General features: G+C 55.3%; 1 protein-coding gene across 5 annotated transcripts in view; it reads right to left on the bottom strand.

Annotated features, from left to right (window-relative positions):
- Positions 1–17,314, bottom strand: part of EPHB2 (EPH receptor B2) — a 130,596-nt gene extending 113,282 nt beyond the window's left edge. For 3 of the 5 annotated variants that reach the window (XM_075773059.1, XM_075773060.1, XM_075773058.1), the window contains exon 1: positions 17,074–17,306. In XM_075773059.1, the coding sequence (XP_075629174.1) occupies positions 17,074–17,158 (85 nt within the window). In that variant the 5' untranslated portion in view covers positions 17,159–17,306. Of the gene's footprint in view, positions 1–16,734; positions 16,767–17,073 lie in introns of those variants that run through there. The other 2 variants (XM_075773062.1, XM_075773061.1) reach the window with 2 other exon arrangements.
- Between the last annotated feature and the right edge of the window lie 8,563 nt (positions 17,315–25,877).

Here is a 25,877-nt window from a genome sequence, read left to right as displayed (position 1 = left end):
AAAGCACATAGAGAAAATGCTAAGTAAAAATATTAAAATTCATAGAAACATAGAAACATAGAAACATGCCCAGGGATGGAGATGCTGTCACCTTTCTGAGCCCTGCTTCATCACTGTACCACTTTCAGGGTGATTAATTTTTTTTTTTTTTTTCCCTACATGCAATCAGAGCTTCCCTCGCTGCGGTTCTTTGTAACAGTTTGTGAAGGATGGCCAGGGCCAGCCAGCCTCTGTCTTTATTAGGAAAGCAGAATGTTATTTCCATAGCCCTCAGGAGGACAGGGCTGCTTCCTCCTGTTAGTAACGCAGGATTCCTTAGCTCATACATAACTAACGACCCAGGGACCGTCTGGCTGTAATTCTCTCTAAAAATCACACACACCATTTGCAAGCATCTAGCAAATAACTAAGACTTTGGCCACAGCTGGAACGGATGAGTCAAGACCACGCGGTGACCGAACAACTTGATGCTTTTCTACACGGACAATGGCCTCGTGGAGGTGGGAGAAGCCACTGCCATCGTTTATCTTCATTTATGGGCCTTTCAGTTATGACACTTTCATAAACAAGCCCAAGGAACCATGACCACATGAAATTCTTGTACAACACCTCCACAATAGGTTGAAAAATCAAATTCCGGGACTAACCATTAACATCAAATTGGAAGAAAACCAGAAGAAAGCTCCACAGCCCGGTTCCAGTACTGGTCAATGTTTGCATGAATAACTGGGCAGCGGAGCAAACCTACGTAGCTCTTACAGCACCGTGTTCCTAGACAGTATCCCCATCTCCTTTGCCAAAGGGGGAGGCATGAGGGCAGAAGCACTTTGGAAGGCAGGAGGAGACTTCAGAAAGTTCTTTATCACTTCCAACAGCCGCCTGAGGAAAAGACGGTGCAGATCCATGAGCCCCAGCAACCAGTGGAGAGCACAAGGCAGGGGACAACTTCTGACTGAGAAGTATCAGAGCTCATAACACTTCAGGGACTGGGATGGGGAGAGGGAGAGCTAAGAAAATTAAACACATTCCACACTGACAGACTCAACAGACTTCAAGAATTAGCAAGCAAGAGCCCATGAGGGGATGCCTGGGAGAAGAAGAAAGCTGGTAAGTCCTTGAAGACACTAATGCAGAAGCATCTCAGTGCAGAAGGATCACGTTTCGTAGATGCACTAGGATTATAACGCGATGAAATGGTCGGCATTCAAGGTCTCGCTCAGCCTGAAATCACTTCTGGGAAAATAATGAAAATGCTGATGTAATTCAAATCATAAAGAATTAAAGAACCGGAGTATAATTAGCACCAGTCAACATACTTCTACAGGAAACAGGTCTTGTCAAACAAATCTGATTTCATTCTTCACTGAGATTACAAGTTTGATTGGTGAGAGGAACCGTGTACGAGGCAGGAGGCTTTCCGACTACCGAAACCAGGAGGCGTGACGGCAGCACGGGGGAGCAGAGCCAGCCGTGCCAGCGACAGCCGAGCCGTTGCCTGGGCATACAACTCCGTATTGCCAAAAACATGCTAAAGGGATTAAGAGCTGATTAGCTGGCAGGTTCCTAGTAATAGTTCCCAGCCTTGGACCTCAGCAGGCTCTGCAGGAACCCGCCCGATTCATTTTTGTCTCACAGTTAGCATGATGGAGAGAGATGAAGGACACCGATGCTGAGGTACCTAACGCTCTTCAAGCTCACAGAGCATCCTCAGGTAAAGGACATGGGATTCACCTCCCTTGGCGTTCGCCATATGAAAAAATAATGCTTCCACTTTAATGCAGTTGTTAATTTTCTACAGAGAGTAATGACAGAGAGAAAAGGGCCTCCGAGGACAAGGCAGATGATCTAAACCAGCCATCCCAGGCAGGTGGACTGAATTGCCCTCTGCAGGATACTAAGGGAGGGGGTCTTGCTAACAGCTTACATTAGAAACCTCACTTTTGTGCTGGTGATTAAATTGACCAAATAATCTTCAAAGGGAAGTTGGGGGGAGGGCACAATCCTTAAAATAATTTGAACTGTGTTGGGAAAAGCTCTGGAAAGCCTGGTCTCCTCCAGCAAACACCCCTGAGCTGGTGTGGCTCCACAGATGTAAGCGCCAGCCAGGAAAAACTCCAGATGGTCCCAGCGACACGGTGGCACTGGTCGGGGCCAGACCCCTGCACCCGGCTCTGGCACCACAGCAGGGATGCTGCTCCCACCCGACAGACACTCCCTGTGCCTGAAACAACAGGACAGCTTCAGTCCCCTTCTAAGGAGGCAGGTGTCGACCACGGGACTGCCGTCACAGCTGGGGACCTCCTGGGGAGCCAGGAGGATTAGGGCTAAGTCTGGGTGTGCAAACAAATGCTGACTTTGCTCCTCCTCCCCTTCCATTGCTGGGAGAGCAGGAACGTAACCAAGGTTTTAAGGTTTCCAGGAGAGAGATGATCGTCCTGGGCAAGAGCATCTGCGAGGTCCCGTAGATGAGCTGTCCCAAGATACGACCGAGGTGTGCGCAGACCTGCCTCAGGGATCTGCATCCAGGACAGGGAACATCCCCAGCACCACCCGCATCCCTCCATTCCCTGCCCTGGGGCTCCCCAAAGGCTGAACAACAAAACTCAAAGCACCCCAAGAAAGTCCTACAGACAGTATTAAACCAGGGGCTCTTCCACAGCAGGCATCACACCTGAAGATGAAGGCAGGAGCACACCCACAGCTAGAAAGAGACCACTTGGTGCCCAGCCCAAGCTTTAGGATTTTCAACAGCTTTTGGGGACTTGCTCAAGCTGCAGCAGAGACAAGACAGGTCTGAGGCATGCCAGGAGATGGGAGAGGAAGAGTCCAGGTCCTCGCCTGCCCAAGGTTAGGGAAAACTCTCCAGCTCCCCAGCAAACGGCAAATCCATACGGAAAAAGCCCTCAGCAATGGGGAGGGAGCAGCTGCTGTTGTCAGTGCCTTCTGGGCTTGTCACGGCTGCTCTCAGCCCCTGCCTCCCCAGCCAGATCCTCTGACATCCAACACCGCCTCTGCCAAGCCAGCCCAGTTGGGTTCCCCCACTAATGCAAGCAGAAAAGCCATCCTTTGGGGGCTCCTTTAAAGCAGTGCCTCCCCCCCAAAAAAAAGACTTAGTCAAAGCAAATGCCAGACCCATTAAGAGCAAAGGACCTCACAGCCAACAGAGGAATGCTTGGGCTTGATGGACTGTTTATAGAGTCTTTTATAGGAAGGATGGGTAACCTAATCCCAACTACAACATTTTTTATGCTGCTCTATGAGGGTTCAGCTGTGATTAAACTGCTGGCACAGTCCCACGGCACATAAAACCATGGAGACCAGCAAGTCTCATCCCCGCCAGAGCCCTGCAAATGCAAGCGGCAAAACTATTCCAAGCATTAAAGGCCGGCGAGCCCCGCCACGGGCCATCCCCGCTCGCACCTCCAACGGGCCTCGCTATCTTGAGACCGAAATAAAAGCGACTCAGCAGTCGCTGCTGTGCTGATCTCCAGTGAATATTTACTCCCGCGGCAGCCCAGGGCAAAGGACAATCACTCCTCCAGGACTTGTTCTGGGTCCCAGAACCTGGGTGCAGGAGATGGAACTGCTCTTGAAAAATGTGGTCTCAGCAGTGGGCTCCAATGTCCTTCTCTCCTAGAAGCAGTCCCAGGACCAGCACAGGGCCCTTCGCCACCCTCCTAAGACACTGGATAAATCTCACGGCAACATTTTCTAAGCAGTTAAAACACTTAATTCTGAGCCAACCTCACTACACTGAGATGATCCAAGTTGTGTGTCCCCGCTGTCTCTACCACACTGCTGCTCCATGGCTGGAGTAGAGACCGTGGTCCCTGGCATGGGCAAAGCCCTCCCAGGAGCCAGCCTCCAGGGAGAGGACACCCGAACACAGCCACCTGGCCCAAGCAGAAATTGACCCAGGAAACCATTCCCACTGGGACAAACCACCCCAGGGTGCTCTAACTTGACTGTCTGAGAAGGAAATAAAGATTTGGAGGGGGAGACGTCGGAAGAGTGGGCACCTCCAAGCCCAGGCCTGGCACAGGGTCACACCAAACCCACGCTGGAGGACAGGCTTGTGCAGCAAAGCCAAGCCCCCCCTCCAGACCCTCAGCTTAGCTGGAAAGGGGAATAGTGGGAGGGCTGGGGGGCAGGAACCCCCTCTGCTGCAACGCACCGATGGAGGCTGTATGTGGGATACCCATCCTCGGAGAGGGAGTGCTCGATGTCAGACTGGTGGGGTCTCCCTCGGCACCACTGGTGGGTGGGATTTCTCCAGGCAATTTGAATATGACGTTTGTTTCATTTTATTGTTACAGAATTGGAACAGAACCAAGGCTTTTCTTTTTTTTTTTTTGCTTTTTTTTTTTCTTTGTTGACTCATCCATCAGCTTGTTTGGTCGCCTTCGTGATACTCCCTGGCATGATGCATCATCTCCTTCATGGCCACCACACGCCCATTCCAGGTGGGCTCCCAACGCTCACGTTAGCCCACAGCCATGCGAGGTGGCCTCTCAGAGTTAAAGTTCTGGAGCACATCAAGCACAAGAGCCTACTTCGATTTCAAATCCTTCTTCTGCATCAAATAAAAGACACCACCACCTCAGAAACCCTGCACTGAGCATCCCCAGCCACAGAGGCCAGGAGAGGGATGTGTCCCTCAGAGCACAGCCAGGATCTCTACGTGGGATGGGACTTTGCCAGCAGTTTTATTTTAGCCCTGCGCAAGCGTACAGCACATTCCTGCCACCGAAGGGATGGAGACCCCGCAGCGGATGCTATCACCCGAGCCCCTGCACCCGTGGGGTTTCTCCTTCCAGCACACGTAGCACAGACCCCGATGCAGAGGGCGATGGGCACCGCGATGGAATCACAACGGGGCGGGCACGCCGCCATGGCTCAGTGAGCTGCCAGCACGCCCGGAGACCCACAGCAGGGGCCAAGCACTTCTCCACCCCGCTGGCCACCGAGCAATTCCAGGCTGGGGGACGACACACCCAGGGCTGACCTCGCAAATCCCAGGTTTTTTTCCCTTTTCCCTCTGTAGCCCACACACTGAGGACCTCCCAACAGCACGGTAAAATACTGGGTCAGCTTTCCAAGGGCTCAGCACCCACAAGTGGGAGCACAGGTCATATTTAGGCCACCCAAATTACAGGGCAAGACTTCTCCTTGAGGGTGACCTGCTTCGCTTCCCCCAGCATGAGGCCACGTGGGCAGCCCCTTGCCACCCGGTCCAGCACACCGCAGGGACACGGGTGCTCCACCGGTCCCTCCTCTTGGTCCCCAAACGTGCCGCTCCCAAACCTACCGCAGCCCTTGGCAGCGTCCCCTGCACATCGCTTACTTTCCAGTCCAAAATTCAATCCACCCCCCGCCCCGCGCAGCCCCACCTTTTCTTACATAGAGACATATGGATACAGGGAGCAGCAAAGCAGCGCTGCAGGACCCAGCCCAGAGAGGCTGTACCTCACCCTCAGCCCTGCAGGTAAGCAAGGATGGGCTTCTGCAATGCCGAGGGATGAAAGCAATCGCCGGGGACAAGCTGGCCCACTCAGCTCTTGGCACGCATCCGTGAGGCGAGTCCCACCAGGATGGGGACAGCCACTTGTTCAGCCCCAGTGCTCGGCTCAGAGAGACCAGCCTGGATGCACTCCCCAGCAAAGCCTTACTTGCGTGTCTGCACCTCCTGCCTGTCCTGTGCCTCGCCATAAACCAGCAGAGCCCAGGAGACCTCCCCAGCCACTGCTCAACCCGAGGAGGAGCATCAGCAACCTCCCGGAGCGGTGCAAGGTTTAGCCAAACCCGGGAACAGAGACCAGACAAAAAATGGGAGCAGCTGCCAGTAAGTTCAGCGTTTCCAGAGGATCTGTGTTTATCAAAAGCTGTCGCTCTGCAGCCAGAACAGGTGTCAGTCACAGCAAAATCTGGTGGCAGTGATTCAATCTGAAGGCACGAGAGTTTGACATCAGCCCCCAAAAAAAAAGAAAAAAAAGCATCGTTAGCAACTTCTCTGCTCTCCATCTCACCTGCAGCCTTGGAAAAAGAAAGGTGAAGAGCCAAAAGGAGGAGGAAACCAGGCGTAGCAGGCGCTGGCTCTGTGCAGCAGCAGTGCAGCCAGCTGAAGCCGGCATCTCCCCATCACCAGGCGATGCTCAGAGCGGGTCTGCCTCTCCCATGACAGAGCCACATCACCGACCATCACCCAGCTGCCATGGCTAGACCCACAGCAGCACCCACCTGCCCCAGGACGGCTCTACGGCACACCCGAGCTGGCCTCATCCCACCCGCAGACTCGCTAGCTGCCTGCTGCCTGGAGATTTACACCGAGCGCGACACAGAGCAGACCCTGCGCTGCCTGTTCAACACTTCCCACCAGCCAGACACCAACCCCTACTAATGCTGCCAACATCCTAATTAGCACCTTTCCTGTGCCTGCCCTGCTCCCGACTGCTCTGCATCTGTCCAAGCACCCCTCTGTGAGGTTCCCCAAAGGTAGAGCAGATGAACGGGGGCAAGTCCCAGAGTCGCTCAGCACCCCGTCCCCTCCAGAGCAGCTGGCACAGCCTGCTCCTCCAGCCCACGCCAGCGCCCCGCTGCTCTGCTACGTGTCTGCTGTCAGGGGATTTCCACACAGCATCATGCACACTTCTGTGCTTAACCTTTCCGAGCCTCTGGAGCGGTGCTAACATGTGCTGAGGACTGGCGAAGCCCAGGAGGGTCCTTGTTACAGGGGGACTACCCATCCTTCTGCAATGCGGTAAAAGGAGCAGGGCTTTGTCCCAGTTTCAGCATGGACAGGGTGGCTCCAGGCTCTGCCCGGGGAATGCATTTGCCCAACCTGGTTGGAAACTGTCGCTGGTGGGGCTCCTCTAGAGCCTGCCTCCATCCACTGCCTCGCTGCCGCACCATCGCGCCCCGTGCCAGGCAGGAGCAAGCTCGGAGGGGCAGACATCTCCGTCCCACCACCCGGCATGTGCCAGCATCGGGCAATTAACACCCTGCCACCAGCCATTCCCCACATCCAGGCACCAGCCGCTCTCTGCTCCCCAGGGAAAGAAAAAAAAAAAAACATGACCGGCTTGCTTTCCCTCCCAGAGCTGGGCCCATTTCTACGCCAGAGCAGCAAGGAAGCCACGTGCCTGCTCGCATTTAACACGCAGGTGCTCTCTCTGTGCGCACGCAGGCAGCTTGCACGCCGGGGCGTGCATACAAAGGCTGGGGACGAGCACACAAAACCAGCACTCAGCCACCTGCAAGGGCGCTCCGCAAGCAACCTTGGAGGTGGCGGGGATCCTGCAGGAGAGATCCGCAGGAAATGCTTTCCCCAAAGCTGGCATGCCGCAATTAACTCTCTGCAGCCTGGCCAGCCCCCTCCCTGCAGGCAATGCACTCCAGCCAGCTCGTACACCTTGTTTTATTTCATCCACGCTGCCCCCAGTTCATGCATTTCTCCTGCTCGCTTTGTCCCCTGATACCAGACAGGCTTAAAAGTAAAACAAGGCAAAGATTTATTAAGTGAGGCTCACCGTAAAGGTTTCCGAGTTGCAGTTGTGGAGCCTGGAAACAGGATTACAAGCAAAGCAAATCATGAAACGCGACCGTAACCTCTGCACGGCGAGACGTGACCCCTCACGTGCTCCAGCCCATCTCACACCCAACCATGTGGCGTGCACCGGCTGGGACAGCCGCCCCGCCAGCTCGCAGCCACTTGCCACCGCACGAACCGCTCCGCGATGGTCCGGGGCTCCTTCAACCTCCCCTCTGCTGCACCCAACTTGTTCAGGTGGCCCAATCCTGATCTTCAGCAGACTTTCTGCATACCTTGCCTCAAACCAGCTGCACGTGTATGTCATTCGAGAGCGCTCCTAGCTCTTGTTCAAGACCCCAAACAGCTTCTTCAGACACATCCTCAGAACAGGTGGTAGATATGGGATAAAGGCATCATCCCCATGTATGTCCTCGGACCAAGCCTTCCTCCTCGGTCAGACTGATGAGTCCCATCACCCCTACCCAAGAGCTCAAATGCTGGCCACATAAAAAAGCTGAGCTTGCAAAAAAGAGATGCAACTCATGAGAGAAAGGCTTGAAGCCAAACTCCAGGAGGTAGCACCTTGTCCATACCCGGGGAGAATGAGCTGCAGACTCACGGGAGCCAGTGGCAGGGAAGGATGCTGCCAGCTCCCTCCAGAAGTAGCAGCCATGGCCACCGGCCTGTGCCTGGAGAGAACTGAGAACAGCGGATGCAAGCAGATACAGATCCTGGTAGGACACGCACACCAGTCTCTGGGGTGAAAGAAACCACACACCTGAACAGCCTGTTCCTGCCCAGTTTGTCCTCAGACACATCATGCCCAACCCTCTAGTCTCAGCGAGCAACGCAAGCCAAAGCACTTGGGTTCAGTGGCCACCCCGTACGAGCAAGTGGCATTGGGGGCGGCTCGGGAAGGCAGATGGGGAGCAGGGTCCCAAAAGCAGGATCTGCTCTGGAGACCGAAGAGCATCCGAGGACTCCCTGTCCCCTGTCCCAAGACAAAGTGCTCCAGTTGGTCCTCCCCTGCCCTGAGAGACTCTGGGATAGGAAGAACCTGCACCGCCATGCCGTGATGCACGTGGTGCTTCTCATCCACAGCATCCCTCGACCCCTGTGCACCGGGGCTGCGGAGGATGGAGTGGAGATGCCTTCTTTCTCCTGCATCCCTCTGCTGAAGTTGTCCAGGCTCACAGAGGGTCTGGAAAGAGGGTCCAGACCCCGTTTGACCCTCCTCGCCCTCCCTGGCTCTCCCCCTCCCCTGCCTGACCGCAGCAGAGCAGCACAGCACCAGCAGCCCAACAAGAGTCCCTGCAAGCCATGGCAAGGATGTGCAACCAGAGCTCACCAGGCTCTGGTAGCACCCCCCGCACTTTGGGGATGTGTTTTGGGAGTCAGGGTGACTCTGAGCTTCCCACAGAGTAGGGCTCGTTTCAGCCTGCTGCCGGGCAGACGGACCCCCAATAAGCCTGGCCCAGCTGAGCGCAGGCAGCGAGCTGCTCAATGTGTGATAACCATCGCCTGGGACACGGTTCGTCCTTCAGTCCGCTGTGAACCAGGTGTCCCCATGACCCCCAAAGCTTGGGTGGGAGCAGAGGGGAACCAAGCCCTTCGTGGCCAGCCCAACCGCCTCCCCCTCCTCTCCCATGCCGGGGGCTCGGCAGCCAGCCGCAGGCTGCCCAGGAGCCCGGCCGCGGAGCCCATTGTTCCCTTTGTCTGGCCTTTTGAGCACGAGCCTGCACGGCTCAAGGCGTCCCCTCCGCCGCGGGGACGTTCACACGCTCGGCCGCCCTTGCCACCCCCCGACCCGCTCAGCCGGCAGGCGAGGGGCCCAGCACCTCCCCTAAACCCAGCCTTTGCCCCCCAGAATAACCCAGGGCTGAGGGTGGCTCCTCTCCTCCCCCAGCTCCAGCCAGTTGCTCTCACCCTCCAAAACGCCGAGCAGGGCAACGCCGACTGCCAACAGGCATTTTCCAGGGAACCTCACCCTCACCCGCACCCTGCCAAAACCGGGAGCCTGCGTAAGGCTGGAGGGCGTTCCTGCACCCCCAGAGTCCACCGTCACGGCCAAGGCGATGAGCACCCAGACCGGCGTGGACCCCCCCGGTGCTTCCCCTCAGAAGCTGCAGATGGTCTTGAAAGCCCCGCTGGAAGCTGGGGGGGGCAATGGGGCCCCCACCGAGCACGGGCATCCAGCATCAGAGCCTGGAGAGGACACCTTTTCCTTTGGGACAGACCTCAAATACTGCATCCACCACAGGACGCTGAGCTGAAGGGATTCCTGGTTTCCCTCCCACCTCCAGCAGTGCACCGGGGGGATGCAGAAAGCGGGGTGCCCAGCATCAAGGGCTTCTTGATGCCCCCAGGGCGGGCAGGGACGGGCTTCATCCTGCCCAACGCACTCCTGCCTCCACCCGCCATCGCTCCTGGTTTTAAACCTGCTGCTTGAGAACTCAAGAGTGAGTGAAAAAATATAAAATAATGAATCGCCACCCCTTCATCACCCTCTTCTTCACACCTCCCACGGCCCGACGCACCTCTGTGCCCCCCTCAGACTGCATCTTTCCTGAAGCCCCCCCGTTCCTGTATCTCTCCTGTACAAGTGTCTTCACCCTCCTTTCCCAGCCTTTCCCAGTTCTGAGTTGATGCTTTCAAAGAGCCATCCACAATGACTTTAAGATCTCTTTCTTAAAATGCTAATAAGTAATTTAAAGACTGCCACTGTGCATGCATGGGTTTAGGGTAATTTTTTCCATGTGAATCCCTTTTCATTCATCACTGACTACATTTAATCTGCCACTTTATAGCCTGGTTATCCAGTGTCATGAGATCCTTTTACAGTATTTTGAAGACAACTGTTGTTTTTATCTTCCTGAATAATTTTGTATAATCTGCAAACTTTCTAGCCTATGAGTTCCCACCCCTTTCTAGCACGTTTATAAATACGTTGCACAAGCAAGCCTCACGCTGACCCCCATCCAGTGGGAAAACTGACTCTTTGTTTCACCTTCTTTAAGCAGATTTTAATACATAAGAGAGCCCTTCCTCTAAAATTACTGGTCTGGAGTCTGCTGGATCACCCAGGGAGCTCTTCTTAAAGGATGCTCGTCCCATTTGCTCTGGCTCCAATATTTGTTTTATGAATTTATTCTAAAATACAAGCTCTTCTGCCATCACTTCGGGGCAGTCTCTCAGCCCTGCCCTGGGAAGGAAAGCTCCTTGGCAGGGTCCCCTTGGCCGCAGCCATGTGGGGGGGACACTGAAGTTGCTCCTCATCTCCCCAAGTGCTCCATCCTGGTCAGGTTTAACCTCCCGATTCTCATTTGTTTGGGGGGAGGATAATTCATTTCTTCCCACAAGTTGTTTTTCAAACTCCTCTCAGCCCGCCATATATGGCTTTATGTTCATCATGCCACAGTTTCTGATTTTTTTCTATTTTCCCCTTTTAGACACCACTTCCACTTTCTGAAGAACATCTTTTTACCTCCGGTGACCTCCTTCAATTTGCCATTTAATCAAGATTTATTTTCTTTTTTAAAACTCAGACTGCTGTGTGAATTTATCCTGAGCTTTAATATCATTTCCCACATCACATGCAAGTATTTCCCCATTTTAGCTGCTCCCTTCAGCTAGCTCCTTCATCTTCCCTGACTTACAAAATGATACTGTGTAGTATTTTCCAGTGCTGGTCATTTGACAGATGCGATGGTCTGCCTCTAAGACAGGTAAGGTGGAAAGAATTTATTTAATTTATCAGACCAATTGACAAAGCTTCACCAACTTTTGGAGCTCACCAGCCCCTTCCCGTGCCCACCAGGAGACTGAACCTGCTCCCACGGAGCCAGCCCCACACCTTGCACTGCATCGTGCGTGATGCTCAGGTCTAAATCTAGAGATCCTCCTCTCATGGGCTCTCCAAAGAGCTGCGATTATTCACCATCGCTCAAACTGTAATTTCTGAATAACGCCCCTATGTGACATTTATGGAGGCACAGACCATCCACAATTACAGCTGTGTTTCCTACCCTCCCGGCCCATTTCATCTCCCTCAACGCTTGGCAATTGGTGCCGCGAGTCGGGTCGGAGGGGTAGCAGAGACCCAGCGCTGCTCCCTTCATCCTTGAGCATGGAAACTCAGAGACGGGCGGGCGGCACAGCACGATCCTCCCTTATTCCTTTGCCTCCATCCAGCTTTTCTCAGGGGTGGGGGGCCAGCACACCCCTGCGCCTGTGACCTGGCACACACTGCCATCCATCCAGCACGTTCCCGAGACACCCAACATCGATATAAAGTCGGCATCGATATATCCCTGCCCAACACCCTGCGGCACCTCTCCTTCCTCGCACCCTCCTCGCTGCCGCCTCCCAGCCCCGAGGGTCCTTGCCTGCCTCCAGCATCCCAGCGACACCCCCGCCCGTGCTCCCTGCATCCCCGGGTACCGGCCAGGGCAGAGCCCCCTCCCCAGCCCCCCGGGGCGCTGCCTCTCCCTCCTGCCCGCGCCGCATGTCAGCGCCTTATCGCAGGAGGCCCCGTCGTTACCCCCTTATCTGACAGCTGAACTTTTGCCTCCGAGGATCTCCCCGCTACCCCCATCCCCAGCGGGCAGCCGTGCTTCGCTCCGGCGTCTCTGCAAACCAGAAGCCAGATTTGGGAGGGACTGCAAACCAGGATGGGAGCTGACGGGGGTCTTTCTCGGTAAAAAAAGGACTTTCTGCGGGATGGGGGACCCGCACCTGCTCTCGGACAGACCCACGCACAAGCACCATCTCGGTCTGTCGGGAGAGAGCACGTGTTGGGGCACGAGCGGTTCGCTCCAAAGGACTCCTGCCTCTGGAGGTATCTCAGCACCCAGTGTTTACCCAGCTCCTCAGGCAGGTTCCGCAGCCCCGCGGGTGCCCACCCCTCTTTACAGCCAGCTCAGGTATGTGTACACAAATGGCCGCCGACTAGTGCAGGCAGATCCTTAGTCCGTCTGCAAAGGGGACCGCTGCTCCCATCCGCAGGGGGCAGCCCCCAAACATCACCCTCAAGGCACAGCCACGTCCCCTTCGCACCCCCAGATCCCCTGCAGGGTGTCCCGAGGAGCTGGGGGACATCAGTGGCCTCAACAGCCCCAAGCCCTCGTCACCGCCGGCTTCTTACAGCCCTGTCCCCTTGGCATCTCCCTCCAGCATCTGCTCCCTCAGCTCTTCTCGGCCAGGGAAGCTGGAAATACAACAGGGATCAGGAGTAACTGCTGCTTCCACCTGGGAAAAGCAGAGGAGCAGAGCTGCAACAGCAGCTACATGGACATTTAAATTGGGCACCGATTTATTTGGTCTCCAGAAGGAGTTTTCCCTGCTGCTGCCCCAGTAATGCAAAGGGCAGGCGGGTGCAAGGAATGCACCGTGTCAAAAATTAACCCAGGAAATGGGGATGAGGAGGGCAGGCAGCAGCAGTGAGATGGCCAGCACAGGGCTGACCTGAAACCACGGTCTCTAGTCCCATTTGTCAAGAATTTGTTTCCAGCCTGGACTCGGGACAGCATTTGCAGCTCTGAAGTTCAAACACACAGGATGGATCAGCTCCTTGACAGATCCTGTGATTTTTCCTGGACCTGCTGCTCTGCCGCATCCCTCCAGAGCGTGCTGGGCTCGCTGGGACGCTCCGCAGCTCTCACGGTCCTGGCACACCCCAGGCACACGCCACCGCCCCGGAGCACCAAGGTCAAAGCAACTGCCCTGGTGTGACCCGTAACCTTGGTGAGATGGCTAAAGCCTCCCTCCACTGAGAACACGAAGCCAGACACAACAAGGCACAGACTGAGCCCCGTGTTTGCTGGCATCCCCCCGCACCACCCCGGGCCTGGAGGAGGCTGCGGAGATGCTCAGCAGCGGATCACGACCATGTGTACAAGAGAGGTGACCATATTTTAACACTGAAATTCATGATAGCATACAGAAAATACAATATACTGTATGTTATGCACATGTATGCAAGATAATGAATGCATAAAGTATATTGTGTAAATTATAATACATTACTAACTATGCAGAAACATGATGGGCATGGGTGTTCGTGTCCAGCACCTCGGCCACGGCATGCCCCGCGAGAGGAAAGGGCCCTCCCATCCCAGCATCCCTCTCCAAGCCCAAGGCCGGGCTCAGGATCACGGCTGCCCAGCACAGAAGGATGCTCAACATCACGTCCCCTTGCCCACCTGTGATGCTGCTTCCCAGCAAAATTCATGTCGGGCGATTCTCCCTCGCCCATCGGAGCCCGCCACTGCCTCCACGCTGCCGGCTCTGGCGCTGCCTGCACGCTCACAGAAATTAGGGCCATCTCGTTTCTCCTTTTGCATTTTTTGGCACACGGCTGGCTTTCCTCCAGCCCTTGGGAAACTTGCCAACGCCGTAAGGTTTATGAAAAGTTAACTCCAACGGGGTAAAGAGCACCTTCAGGGTTTTTTTCCCCCTCGCATGCGAGTTAGCCAGGCTGTTGACTTTAAAATACCTAAGTGCCCTTCCCAGCTCCCCCCAAAAATACCTTGGAAGTATCAGTACTCCAGATACGCGTGCAGCATACACCAGCAGGAATACAAAGAGGAGCCGTTAGTGATAGCGGCACTGTTACCAACCGGTGTGGGATCCAGACTCTTCCAGGACTCCTTTGTTCTTGACTTTCTGGTTTGGGTTTTTTTTTTAAAAAAACACCCACAAAAAAACTTTCCTTTTATAAGCCTGAACTTTCTCAGCTGCAGATACATTACCTTGCAACTGCCTTAACAACTGTACGCAATTCTTAACCTCTGCTTTATGTACGTTGTCATCCACCTCCCTGTTTTCCATATTGATTTATGTTTTACGTTCTTTTCACATTTCCTTTTAACAGAGCCGGTTTTAACCAAACAGCCTTTCCTCCCGAGCCCGAGACACGCATTCTGCTGGCCAGTGAGTAATCAACTTCCAATTTTCATGCACACTCCTGTTTATATTTCCTTCCCTATCGGCTTTGTTTCTAATTAAGGTTTGTTAAATGCAAGTGAATATATAGCGTACAGAGAAATATAAAGCATGTAGATAAATAAACACCCCACACACACACGCACTGACTAAGGCTGCGCTTTCAACCACGGATCCCAAAGCACTTTGTCATGTTCATTAACAAAACCTCGCGGCTCCCTTGGGAAAGACGATTGTATTATTTTACGCCTTGTAATTAGGAAAACTGAGGCACAGAGGAGACAAGTGAAATTACCAGCATTAGAGAAAAGCTCTGTAGCAGAGCTGAAAACAGGACTCAAGAGGCGGGATCCCTGGACAAATAACCAGAACATGTTTTTCCCCTGAACAAGCCTTTTTTTGCCCCGATGTTGGCCCTGGGAATTTGCCGGAGCTGGTGACGGCAGGGCAGGGGGCACCGCCACCACGGAGGTGCCCTGTGGCTGGCGGGGATGCAGTGTGGTCCGGCCGCCATCTCCTTGGCCAGCGGCCGCTGTCGGGTCAGTCTGCCCACACCAACGGGGTCCAGAGCGTCTGCAGACGCAGAGGGACGCCGTGTCCAAGCATCCCAAGGAGCCCTGGGAAGAGGCAGCTCCCAAAGGGGAGGAAGGAGCAGAGGCGCCTGGGGAGCTGCGTCCTGCACGCTTTCGCCTCACCAGCTCTCCAGAAGCCTTTGCAAGGAGGGAAAGGCTGGGACATGGCAGCCAGCTGCCCACACCAGCAGTGTGACCCACCATCGCAGCCCCACGACGCGCACACGACAAGGCAGCAGGCAGCAGCGGGAGTGCGGGGGGGACCCCACTGAACCCAAATCAATGCATGCAGCCCCAGATGGGGACAGTTGCTGGAAGCACAGTGCAGGGCCCCCATCAACCATCTCCTCGGGAGCATCCCCATCCATGGAGGAGCACACCACACGGCGATCATCTCATCTTCGGCAAGCGAAACCCCCCGCCAGCACTGGCTGCCCCCTCATCCCCAGATGTGTATTTCCCAACCCTCGGCATGAGCCCAGGCACTCATGCATCCAGTCCCCACTGCTCCTGCCGTGACAGTGGGAAGGTCACCCATGTCTTCAAGCCAGCATGGAAGAGCCCCGGGAGCTGGTCACCGACCACCCAGCAGCGCCCGGCAGCTCCTCTCGGCGTGCAGGAAGGGCAGGGCACGGTGGAGGTGTCACCCTGCTCCTGCACAAGGTGCCCGGCTCCCTCCCCTGCCGTAGTCAGCAGCGTCGGCTCTGCACGGCCAAGCCCGCTCGGGCCAAGCACAAACCCCGTTGCAAGTGTCAACGCTGCGGGCTGCTCAGGCCAGACGTCCCACGTGGACACATATGCTCCCACAAACACGCTCATCACCCCAACCCCCCCCATAATTAAAAACATACTGGGCTCATTTGAATAGCATAGCTGGCTAGCGCTCTCCACTGCAACGTAAATAGTCCTATTTATGCCAAGCTCCCATATTGTAAATATCACGATGTATAGCTGGCCAACCCATGAGTCATCTCCCAAAACTCCAACTTAATAAACGGTGCCTCATCCATGTTCCAGACAAACACCGTCCGTGCAGCTCCCACCGCCCGGCGCCTCCACGCCCAAGGCCGGCCGCCCAGCCTGCCCACCAGCCCGGCGAAGCTGGGGGGACAACGGAGCCACCCGGCCCCTTGCTGGCTCGGACACAGCCCTCCCGCGATGGGCAGACACCCGTGGACCGCGCCGCGCAGGGATGAGCCAGTTTTCGGGCCGACACCTTGCTCTCGCCCCTGCCCAGCCCAGTTCTCCGGCGCTTCCCGGGGCGCCCGAGCAGCGGGCGGGCTGGCGGCAGGCAGGCATGGCCGGGATGGGCTCGGGAGGGGGAAGACGAGTTCCCCCCTTGCCTAGACCCCACCACCGGGCTCCCGCCCTGCACCTTCCCCGCACACCCAGCCCGCAGGAGCTCCCCACCTGCCGCCCGGCTCTGCTTTGTCTGAGCACCGGGGGAACTCGGCGGGGAGCCCAGCTCCTCCCGGGGACGCCGGGAAAGCCACGCCGTCAGCGGGGAGCCGGCCGTGAGTTCCAGGATGCCGACAAGGCCTTGCTGAGGTGCGCCCCAAAGCCTCTCCCAGCCCCCAGCAGCGGGCACGGCGTGGCACAGCCCGGGCATCCCTAGGAGAGAGGCTGCGCGGTACCCAGCCAGCACCGGGGACCTGCTGCGGGGGTGCCGGGGTGCCGGCGGGGGATGCCCACCTTGGCGAAGGGATGGCGGAGAGAAGGGCAACGCAGCGATCGGGAGGGTCTGGGGGGGGAAGGGACGGAGCGGAGGGCGGGGGGGGGGGCGAGACGACACATGAGGGGCCCCCAGCTCCGCACCGGGCTCCGGCGGCAACACCTCCAGCTGGGGCAGCACTTCCCCAAAACTTCGCCTCCCCTCCAGCGCTGCGGAGGGGGTGCGGCGGGGAGGGGGGGAAGGGGGACAAAGTGCCATCCTCCCCCGCCCCCCCCCAAGAAAAAAGGCAAAAAAATCCCGAAGGGGGGCTCGCCCTACTCCAGAAGGGCCCCCGCCCCCCGCGGCCCCCCCCCCCTTACCTTCCACGGCGGCGAGCAGGGGCAGGAGGGCGAGGGGCACGCAGCAGAGCCACAGCGGCCCCATGGTGCGCGCCGGGCCGGGCATCAGAGGCGGCGCGGCCGGCGCTCCATGGAGGCGGCGGGGGAGCGGCGGCGGCGGAGCGCAGAGCCGAGCCCCCTCGCTGGGGCCGCCGCCGGCGCGGGCACGGCCGCGGGCACGGAGCGCACCGCCGGCCCCGCCGCCGCGGCCGGGCCGAGCCACCGCCGCCGCCGCGCAGGGGAGCGCCCCGCGCCGCCCGCCCCGCCCCGGGGCGCCGTGCTGCCGGCGGGGGCGGCGGGCGGCGGGCGGCGGCAGCGGGGCGGGCGGCGGCGGGGCGGGGGGCGGCGGGGGGCCGGCGGCGCGGCGGGGGGCGACGGGCGGGCGGCGGGCGGCGGCTCCCCCCGCCCAGCCGATGGTTTCTCCCGGAGCTGTCGATCATCCAGAGAAAGCCGTGATTTCAGCCCAAATCTTCCTCGCCGGGGTTGACTGCGCGCCGCAAAAACCGGGGAGGGGGGGGGTTTCCCGCAGGGATGCCCCCGCCTCCGCCCTTCCCGCCGCCCGCAGCCCCGCTCAGGCCCGGCGGCCCCTGGCTGAGCATCCCTCCGACCGGGGGTGCGCCCGCCCGGCCCTCGCCCCCCGCCGCTGCCCGCCGGGGCGGGCGTGGGGAGCCCCGGGGGGGACCGAAGGTGGCGGAGGGGAGTGTGCGGGCTGCGGGCAGGGCCCGGCAGGAGAAAGGGACGTGTCCAGCGCCACCAAAAAAAAAAAACAAAGGGGGGGGGTGGCAAAATCCGTGGCTTGTTGCTGGCAGGCTGCGGCAGCCCTGACCACCCCACCCCCGCACACACCCCACACCCCCCGGACCCCCTGGAGTCAACCCAGGTCGGGCAGGAGCAGGAGTTCCCTCATTTCCCGTGTGGAGCAGTTGTGAGCTGGTTACAAGCCCCATTCACACCAGATTGGGTCAAGCAGGACTTTCACAGAAGATGCAAGCTGAGACCAGCTCCACCTCTCCATCACGCCACCCAACAGCCCGACTTCCCCACATGCCTGGGATCCAAATCTGCCCTTTGGCAGGGTGGTGGCAGAAGCCCAACTCCGCTCATGAGCCAAACCCTCTTCAGTACATGTGTGACTGTTACCAGGACTGTTTGCCCCAGGGGGCCCCTCTGCCCCCACCCTGACGTCTCCTCCTCACCCCTTCCAGCCTGCTAGCGTCCACTTTGTACCCAGCAGTGCCCCTCTGCTCACCTCCTGTAGCTGTGCCCCTATTTCTTCTGGCCAGGAGGGGGGTCAAATGCATCCCGGCAGAAAGCACGCGTGTGTCCTGGAGGATCTTCTCAGGGAAGGTCACACCCTGCACGGGGGCTGTATGCGAGCTTTGCAAGGCTCATCATAGGCCAAGAGCTGAAGAGCCGCTGGGCTGCCAGGATGGATCCCTGCCCCTCAACTCATCAAAGTGTCTAAGACACTGAAAAAACAGGCTTGGGTCACTGCGCTCTTCCTTGTCCCTCTGCTGCACCAGCAGCTTGAACATCTTGGGTTCTCTGCCTTGACCCATCGCAAATGACTCATTTCTTGCCAACCACAGGTGTGTTTGGAGGAGGTCAAGGCTCCCTGATGGTGTTGACATATGCATGAGACAAATGGGCTTCCCCAACTCAGTGTGGCCAACTGCAGGCTCTGATCCCCTTTGGGAGCTCCTATCACTGCAGATGTTACTGGTCATACAGGTTGGCTCCACATTAAACGCAGCAGCCTCCAGAGAATCCTGTGGCCCGCCTCCATAGTGCGTGGAGAAGCTTTCACCTTTAGTGCCTCATTAGGTTCACTCTTGGCATGGAGAGTGCTCAGTTCATTACAGAAGGAGGCAGAAGGGCCAGGGACAGCCAGTGCTCTTGCTGCTCCTGCCTTCAAATGTGTTCCTCTGCAGGGCAAGGAGCCCAAGCATCCCTGCAGTTACCCACCATCCCAGTGCTCTCCCAGGGCTCCCCCATTTCCCAGGATCTGTAACAGACCCCTCGCTCCTTGCTGCTCTGGAGCACCCAGCACTTCCCATCAGATGTTAGAAAGCACTCACCATTTCCAAACTCCTCAAACCATCATCTCAATCCTTCTGGGATTGTGATGTTTTTTGTGTTCTGCAGTGCCCTGGACAGCTATATCCCAGAGGATCCACCCAGTTGTCCAAAGTGAGAGCCTAGAGTCCAGGAAGAAGCAGCAGCCCTGTCTGTTTGACAGAGTCCACCCAGACCCTCAGGATTTTCTTGCAGCTCTCCAGGGCTGCACTGCCAGAGGCAGTAGGGATTTTTTCCCAAGGGAACTGTCACTGAGACCTTCCCTCTTCTTCAGCTCCTTTGAGCATCCCCTTAGGCTGTTGCTGCTGGAGATGGGACCTTGGATTACAGAGACTTATTGTCTGACTGCCTCAGTGACTTTGAAGATCTTATGTACTTCCTGGAGTCCAGTTTGCCCCCTGAAGATGCTCTTCAGAGTCAGTCATGATCTGTGAGCACTGGTCCCACCTCACACCTTCACTTTCCTCCCAGGAAAGGCTGTTGCATCCCTTCGGCATCCACGGGAAGGTCTGCCAAGGTCCCTCAGCTACCCACACAAGCTTGGTCTTGTCGGTGCAGGGGATGCAACCAGCCTTCACCCTCTGTCCTGCAGCACACAAGCTTCTCTGGTCACCAAACCAGCAGCTCCAAGCAGACTAGCAAGTGCCAGGAAGCACCATGCCATGACGAGTGATGCTGAACCTCCTCCAGTGTCCTTTTCTGCACCTTCCTCTCATTCTGCACCAGAATTAATGGCCTTTGTGGAGGACGGTGGTGGACCAGGGAGCACCATCCTCACTGCTGTCCTCAGCCAGCCATGAGAATGTGAGCAGATGCTCTCCTTGCTGCCATCTGGTGACAAGTGACCACACCACTATGTCACACGGACCTGACCACCATCAGGCAGCTGGTCCCACCTTGGGAGCAAGGTATATTGGTTATACTGGTAGCTGCTGCCCACTTCTAACCCTTGGGCAGCAGTGTCTTGGGACGATGCTTAAACCCTGCTGCAAAGAGTGTTAGATAAAGCCTTGTCTGGGAAAAGTAGCATCACTGGGATTACAAAAGATGGGACAGCCACCACTTCAGTTGCACCTACATGTTTATATCAAAAGATGGTTCCCAGGCAGACAGAGCCAAGAGAGATGACATCTCAGGGACATTAAAACGGGTTTGATGGTGATGCATTTAATGTAGCATTTTCAGTTCCTGGTGCAGGAAGAACAGGTTTCATTTGCACATGAAGCTCTTGGCTCATCACACCTGGAGGAGGTGGCTTCCTGTCTCTGCAAGGTTAAAGAGGTGCAGCGGGCGACAGCCAGGAGTCAAGGGAGACACAAAGGGAAGCAGCATGAACGAAGCAGCATCCGTGCAATTTGGGATATCGAACTGTCGTGCGCGGACTCAAGGCTCAGTGCAGCCACCCCGGGACCAGGAGTGAGAGGGAGCGTCACCCAAGGAGCCCCAGCTACCAGAAGGGTCCAGGAGAGGCTGCTGCTTCTTCGCGTCCAGGGCAGCTCCATCCCCTGGAGCTACTTGGTCAAGCTCAATCCCCCAAATCGAGGGAGAGGGCAGTTAATTTTGGATGGGAGGGATGGGGAGTGAGTCCCTTGGTGGCACCTCGAGCCTGTGAAGACCCATGGAGAGCAGGCATGCAGCTGATCTGGGGCTACGGAGGGATGCCCTGCGGGAAATTGGCACCCTTGCTCACATCTCTGCATGCAAAAGGAAAGCTTTTCAGCTCCTGGCTGAATCCCTCAGGCTCCGAGGAGCCTTGAGCTTCCAGGGGCAGGTTGGGAGGAGTAAAACATGAGCATATTTTTACAGAAATCGGAGTCTCCCTGCAGCAGCAAATCCCGTAAAAGCAAAACCCAAGTGAAAAGCAGCTTCAGCTGTTCTGGCTCTGGCTGTGACGGGCTTGGCCCCAGGCCAGTGAGTTAATTCTGCCTATTAACTAATAGTATAGTATTGTCGGCAAAGATTCATTGCTAAACTTATGTTTTTAAGATATCACTTATCATTTAAACACTTAACTCTTGATCCCCGAACATGTACAGGCACCATGTAGCCCTGCAGCCATGCTGCAGATAACCAAAGCCACCGCTGGTTGGGGAGGCCGGGCAGCGTTTAACCCTTTTTCCCCTCTTTGTCTGAATGATAAATTGTCTTGAGTAGCACTTTCCAAAGGAGAGCAGGCCCTCCTGCTCAGGGACCGCTTATTATCACCTACTTAATGTTCCCGAGCTCAGCAGGGATGGAGGAACTGTTCCCAATGGTAGGTTTTTCTAACCTCTGTGGAGGGTGTGTGAACAGCCAGAGACCCCATGGATACATGTGATTGCAGCCTGTCACCGAGAGCAGCCTCCCTCTGTCCGTCCTTGCCTTTCTCCGCACCCCAAATGCTCTGCAGTCTGGTGGAGAAGCAGGTCTGGTCCTTCCAGAGGAAGGGTGGGAGCAGGGGCCGAGCCCTGGGTTCTGCCCAGCACATCACAGCTCAGGATCCCCAGTTCCTGATCTATATAGTAAAGAGATATTATTCAGGGACTTCAGACTTCTCCCTCCATCCCACCCCCACCCCCTCCCGGAGCAGACCAGCATCTTTACCAGTTGTACTGGTCTCCAGCCACCATCCAGGCGCTGGCTGCCACCCACTGCCCTGCCCACCCCACTGGGGACGTTGTGGTGAGGTCTCTCCCTGCAGAGTTAAATCGAGATAAAGCTTTTACATCCCTTTACGCTTTGTGAGGGTACCTGGCCCTGGATGGCTTGTGCTGAAATGTGACACTTGGAGAGCAGTCCTCACTCAACCTGTTTAGCTTGTTGCAGGGTCCTGCCGGGGGGAGGGGGGGAGGAAGCTAACAGAGGAGAGGACCAGCAGCTCCCTCTCCCCTTCAGCTCTTTCCTCCAGCATTTCTGAGCTGTCTATTGCTAAGTGAAAGATTCGTGTGTGTTATGAACTCTGACACTACCTGGTACCAGAAGTGGGGATGAGACAGAGAGGAAAGGAGGAAGGTAAGAGGATGTCACAGGTCGACCGAGCATCGTCCTGTGCTGGGACCCCCAGGAACACAGCAGAGCCCCAGAAAAGCTTCAGGAGAGGATTTAATCTCTTCGGGGAGACAAGGGTGGCTGCAGAGAGGAGCGAGGAGTGGAAGGTAGCTGCATTTCTGTTGCTGTTGCAATGTCTGAAGTCTTGGGTGTTAGAGCCTTCAGCTAAATTAGGAAGCAGAAGTCAACTGGTAGATTGCATTAAAGACTTGAAGAGTATCGCACTCCTAAAATGAATGAAACTTTTGAATGGTATCCATGGGAACAAATTAAAGAGAAGAGGCACTTTTGAAGCATTTAAAATAGATTCAGAACTGTAGAATTGGGCAGGAATTTTTGGATACTTTCTTCAACAGCTAATTTGAGCCCATCTTATGATGACAGTCGGAGATGAACTCAGGCAGGTAAATCCTAGATGAAACAGGTAAACCTTAGATTAGACACTGCAGAAATTATCTAGTTGTGGATGTGTGTTAACTGGCTGTGGAGTTAAAAGAAACTTTTGGAAAAGTAAAGTTTATAAAGGTCTCTCCTTTGGGTCTGCAAACGTATCAGGTTTTCTTGAAAAAGTTCATATAAATAAGCAGGACCTTACAGAGATAGGAAGAAAAAAAATAGATAAACAGAAGGCCAAATTAAATAAAAGCATATAAATAACAAAGAACTCACAATTTCCTATAATGTAGAGAAATGCAGCAATCAAGAATATAAGTTATTACTCTATGCTTTAAAAAAATACATAAATTTAAAAAAAAAGATTTAGATACACAGCAAAGAATAGGTGGACTGATCACCAGAATATCATGTTATGTATGTAAATCTAATCCAGAAGAATTTACAAATGTGAGGCATGACTGGCAGAAGGTGGGTTTTGTATTCTGGAAAATATTTTCGGTTTAGTCCTTGATTATTTTACAGTTAGCCAGAAAACAGCAAGGTAAGAGAATAAAACTGCTCAGTAGGTAACCTCTGATGAAAAACCGCCAGGCATTACATACGGACAGAGGTAATGACATAACAGGACGCACAATTTAATTGCTGTCATTTTTAAAGATTTGTAAAAGAAAAGGCTATTCTGTGGCAGGGTATCCACAGTCCAGAAGTCTTCTGGAAAATAGTTTTAAAGTTGTTCAAAGGAAGCCAGAAAAGCTGAAAAGTCAAACTCAGTTTTGTTTAATACTATAAAATTACAGGGTGGCATCCTTGAAATTGAGAATGCTGAAATGGCATTTAATAGGAAACTGGGGAGAAAACTACCTGTTTTTTCTCATCGCTGGTGTTAAAAATAGGAGTTTTGCAAATGCTTATGAACACTATGAAAAAACGCAACATTATGTGTTATGTTCAAAGCACTCATGAGCAAAATCCTGCAGTGCCCTGAGACGGTGTAGGTTTACAAGAAGGCAAATATAGGATCAAAGGCAATGGCATGTTGTGAAATTGCTTTTTTCTCCTAAGAGGTGATTACTATAAAAAGACAGACCTGAAGGAGACAACCACATCTCCTTCCACAGCAGAAGGATGGAAAAGAGACAGGTTGTCTGGGTCTTTCCAAAGAGGAGCAAGCTAAGGGAGATGGGTAGCATGGAGAAAGCAGAGTGGTGCACGGACAAAAACCCTCCAAGGTCTGGAGATAAAAGGTCAGGAGCCAGTGGGAACAGTGCCGCATGCTGTATGATAGGCATTTCACATTTTCTCTTTGGTTGTGGGAATATTCACTCTGTCAAGGTTTTTGCTTAAACGTGACTGAGCTGGAACAAGTCCTGCAAAATGCGAGAGCTGCTGGATGCTGGCAAATGCATGCCCAAGCTCTTCACGCTAATACTTACTTACCTACCTTTTTTTTGTTGAAGACTGATCAGAGGGGGATGAACGTGAGGTGTGTGCAGGGAGAAGCACACAGCGTGCAGAGGCAGGAGAGTGTCAGGATGGGACAGGGAAGCATTAACGATGCACAAGCACCAAGGAGGTGGTGGGCACACAGAGCACGTCTTCAAGGCAGGGGCTTGCAATGAAAATGTGAGCAGGAGCCGGGGGGTCAGTCTGGGGCTGGGCAGAGGGAGGGGAGGCATCCCTGCAGGGCTTGAGGAGTGTTGGCCATGGTGCAGGAGCAGAGACCTGCTCCGTGTTTGTCCACCGGCAGGAGATGGGGCTGGCAGGCGGTGGGAGGAAACGCTGCCCAATTAGCCAAGACGGATGGAGCACGGCTGCCCCTGGAACAGCCTGTCCATCTGCTCTCTGGGTTGCTGCCCTGGCGATACAAGCGACCTGCGACTCCCGTCCCCTTGACATGCTGCCACGGCACTGCTGGGACGAAGCAGAGCTGGCAGAGAGGCTGTTGCACGGGTCCCCACCATGCACAGGGGCCACAATGGTCAGAAAGATCATGGTTTCGTCCTCGCATTGAGCCCTTGTGTTGCCGATGGAGGGGGCTCTTTGCATTTTTCCGCACAAGATTTGGTCCTTGCAGCTGCTGGGACACCCTTGGCCCATTGGCATCAGCATCCTGGCTGGTCTCTGAGACTTCTCCTTCTCAAGTGCTCCTTGGGGGGACTCTTGTCCCAGGAAGACACAGAGCACCACAGAGCTGCAGCCTGAGGCTGCTTCTACAAGGCAGAGGGTGTGGAGTTAGAAACACCACAACAACTCTGTTTTGGACAGAGTTAAAGGCAACTGGGTAAGTGCTATCTGCTAGGGGAGAGTCCATGGGGCTTCTGCAAAGGGCGGTCAGGCTCCACAACCCCTTGGAGACCTTCAGAGCGGCCAGACACATGCAGACCAGTGCAATCTGTTCATATCATCTGCCGGGGTTTCCAAAGGCTTCCCATTAAGTCCCTTGCCAAAAGTTTTTTAAGGAAAGCAAGCAGCCTGGGGTACCAGCGAAGTTCCTTGTCTTTTTAATCACTTAAGAGACGGTAGCAGGGAGGAGTAAGCAGCAGGCACTGTAAGGAGAGGGAGCTCACCAGTCAGTCCTGCAGGCTCTGAACTGGAGCCCATTTTCTTCAAGAGACCCAGGAAGTGGCAGGAATAGGGATGAGCAAGGGGGTGACAGAGGATAAGCAATGCACATGGGGAAAACAACCATAACCTCACTTGCACAGTGACAAGCTGGCCACTCTCTGTCTTTTCCCATAAATGAACTAAGGCCATCAAACAAAAATTGTGTGAAGTTCAGCGCCAGGTTCAAAAAGATTGGGGTTCATGAGTAAAGGAGGTGGTTCTTCACATGGATGGGAGGTGAACTGTGGAGCTCCTTGGCAAAGCGAAACTCAGGGAGATTCAAGTGGAGACTGGGTAAGTTCTTGGAAGAAAGAACCAGGAATACATAACCCACAGGGAAGCGTGTGGAAATGAAAATAGTTGAGAAGTCTTCAATACAGATCTTTCCGGGCTCATGCAGCCCCCTAGCCTGTCTCCTTTCTGCCATTAAAACCCTTCCTGGGCCCACGGGAACTGTTGTGGATGCTGGAGGTTTGTCCCATGGGCTACACTGACCTCCGGACTGAGCCACTGCAGATGCTCCCTGGCATCAACACGGCACCGGTGCATGGATGGGGACCTCCAGCACATCCTTGCTGACCAGCTGTCAGCCCCATTCACGCCAAGCTCCGCTCCTGAGACAAAGGCTGCTGTATCCCCTTACTCATCTCCAGGCTGCTGTCAGAGAGGTCTTTGATTTGATT

The sequence above is a fragment of the Balearica regulorum genome, chromosome 21 (genome assembly GCF_011004875.1).
Source record: "Balearica regulorum gibbericeps isolate bBalReg1 chromosome 21, bBalReg1.pri, whole genome shotgun sequence".
NCBI classification, from domain to species: Eukaryota; Metazoa; Chordata; class Aves; order Gruiformes; family Gruidae; genus Balearica; species Balearica regulorum.
The sequence above is the reverse complement of the archived record's forward strand: the minus strand, read 5'-3'. Positions and strand labels throughout refer to the sequence as shown.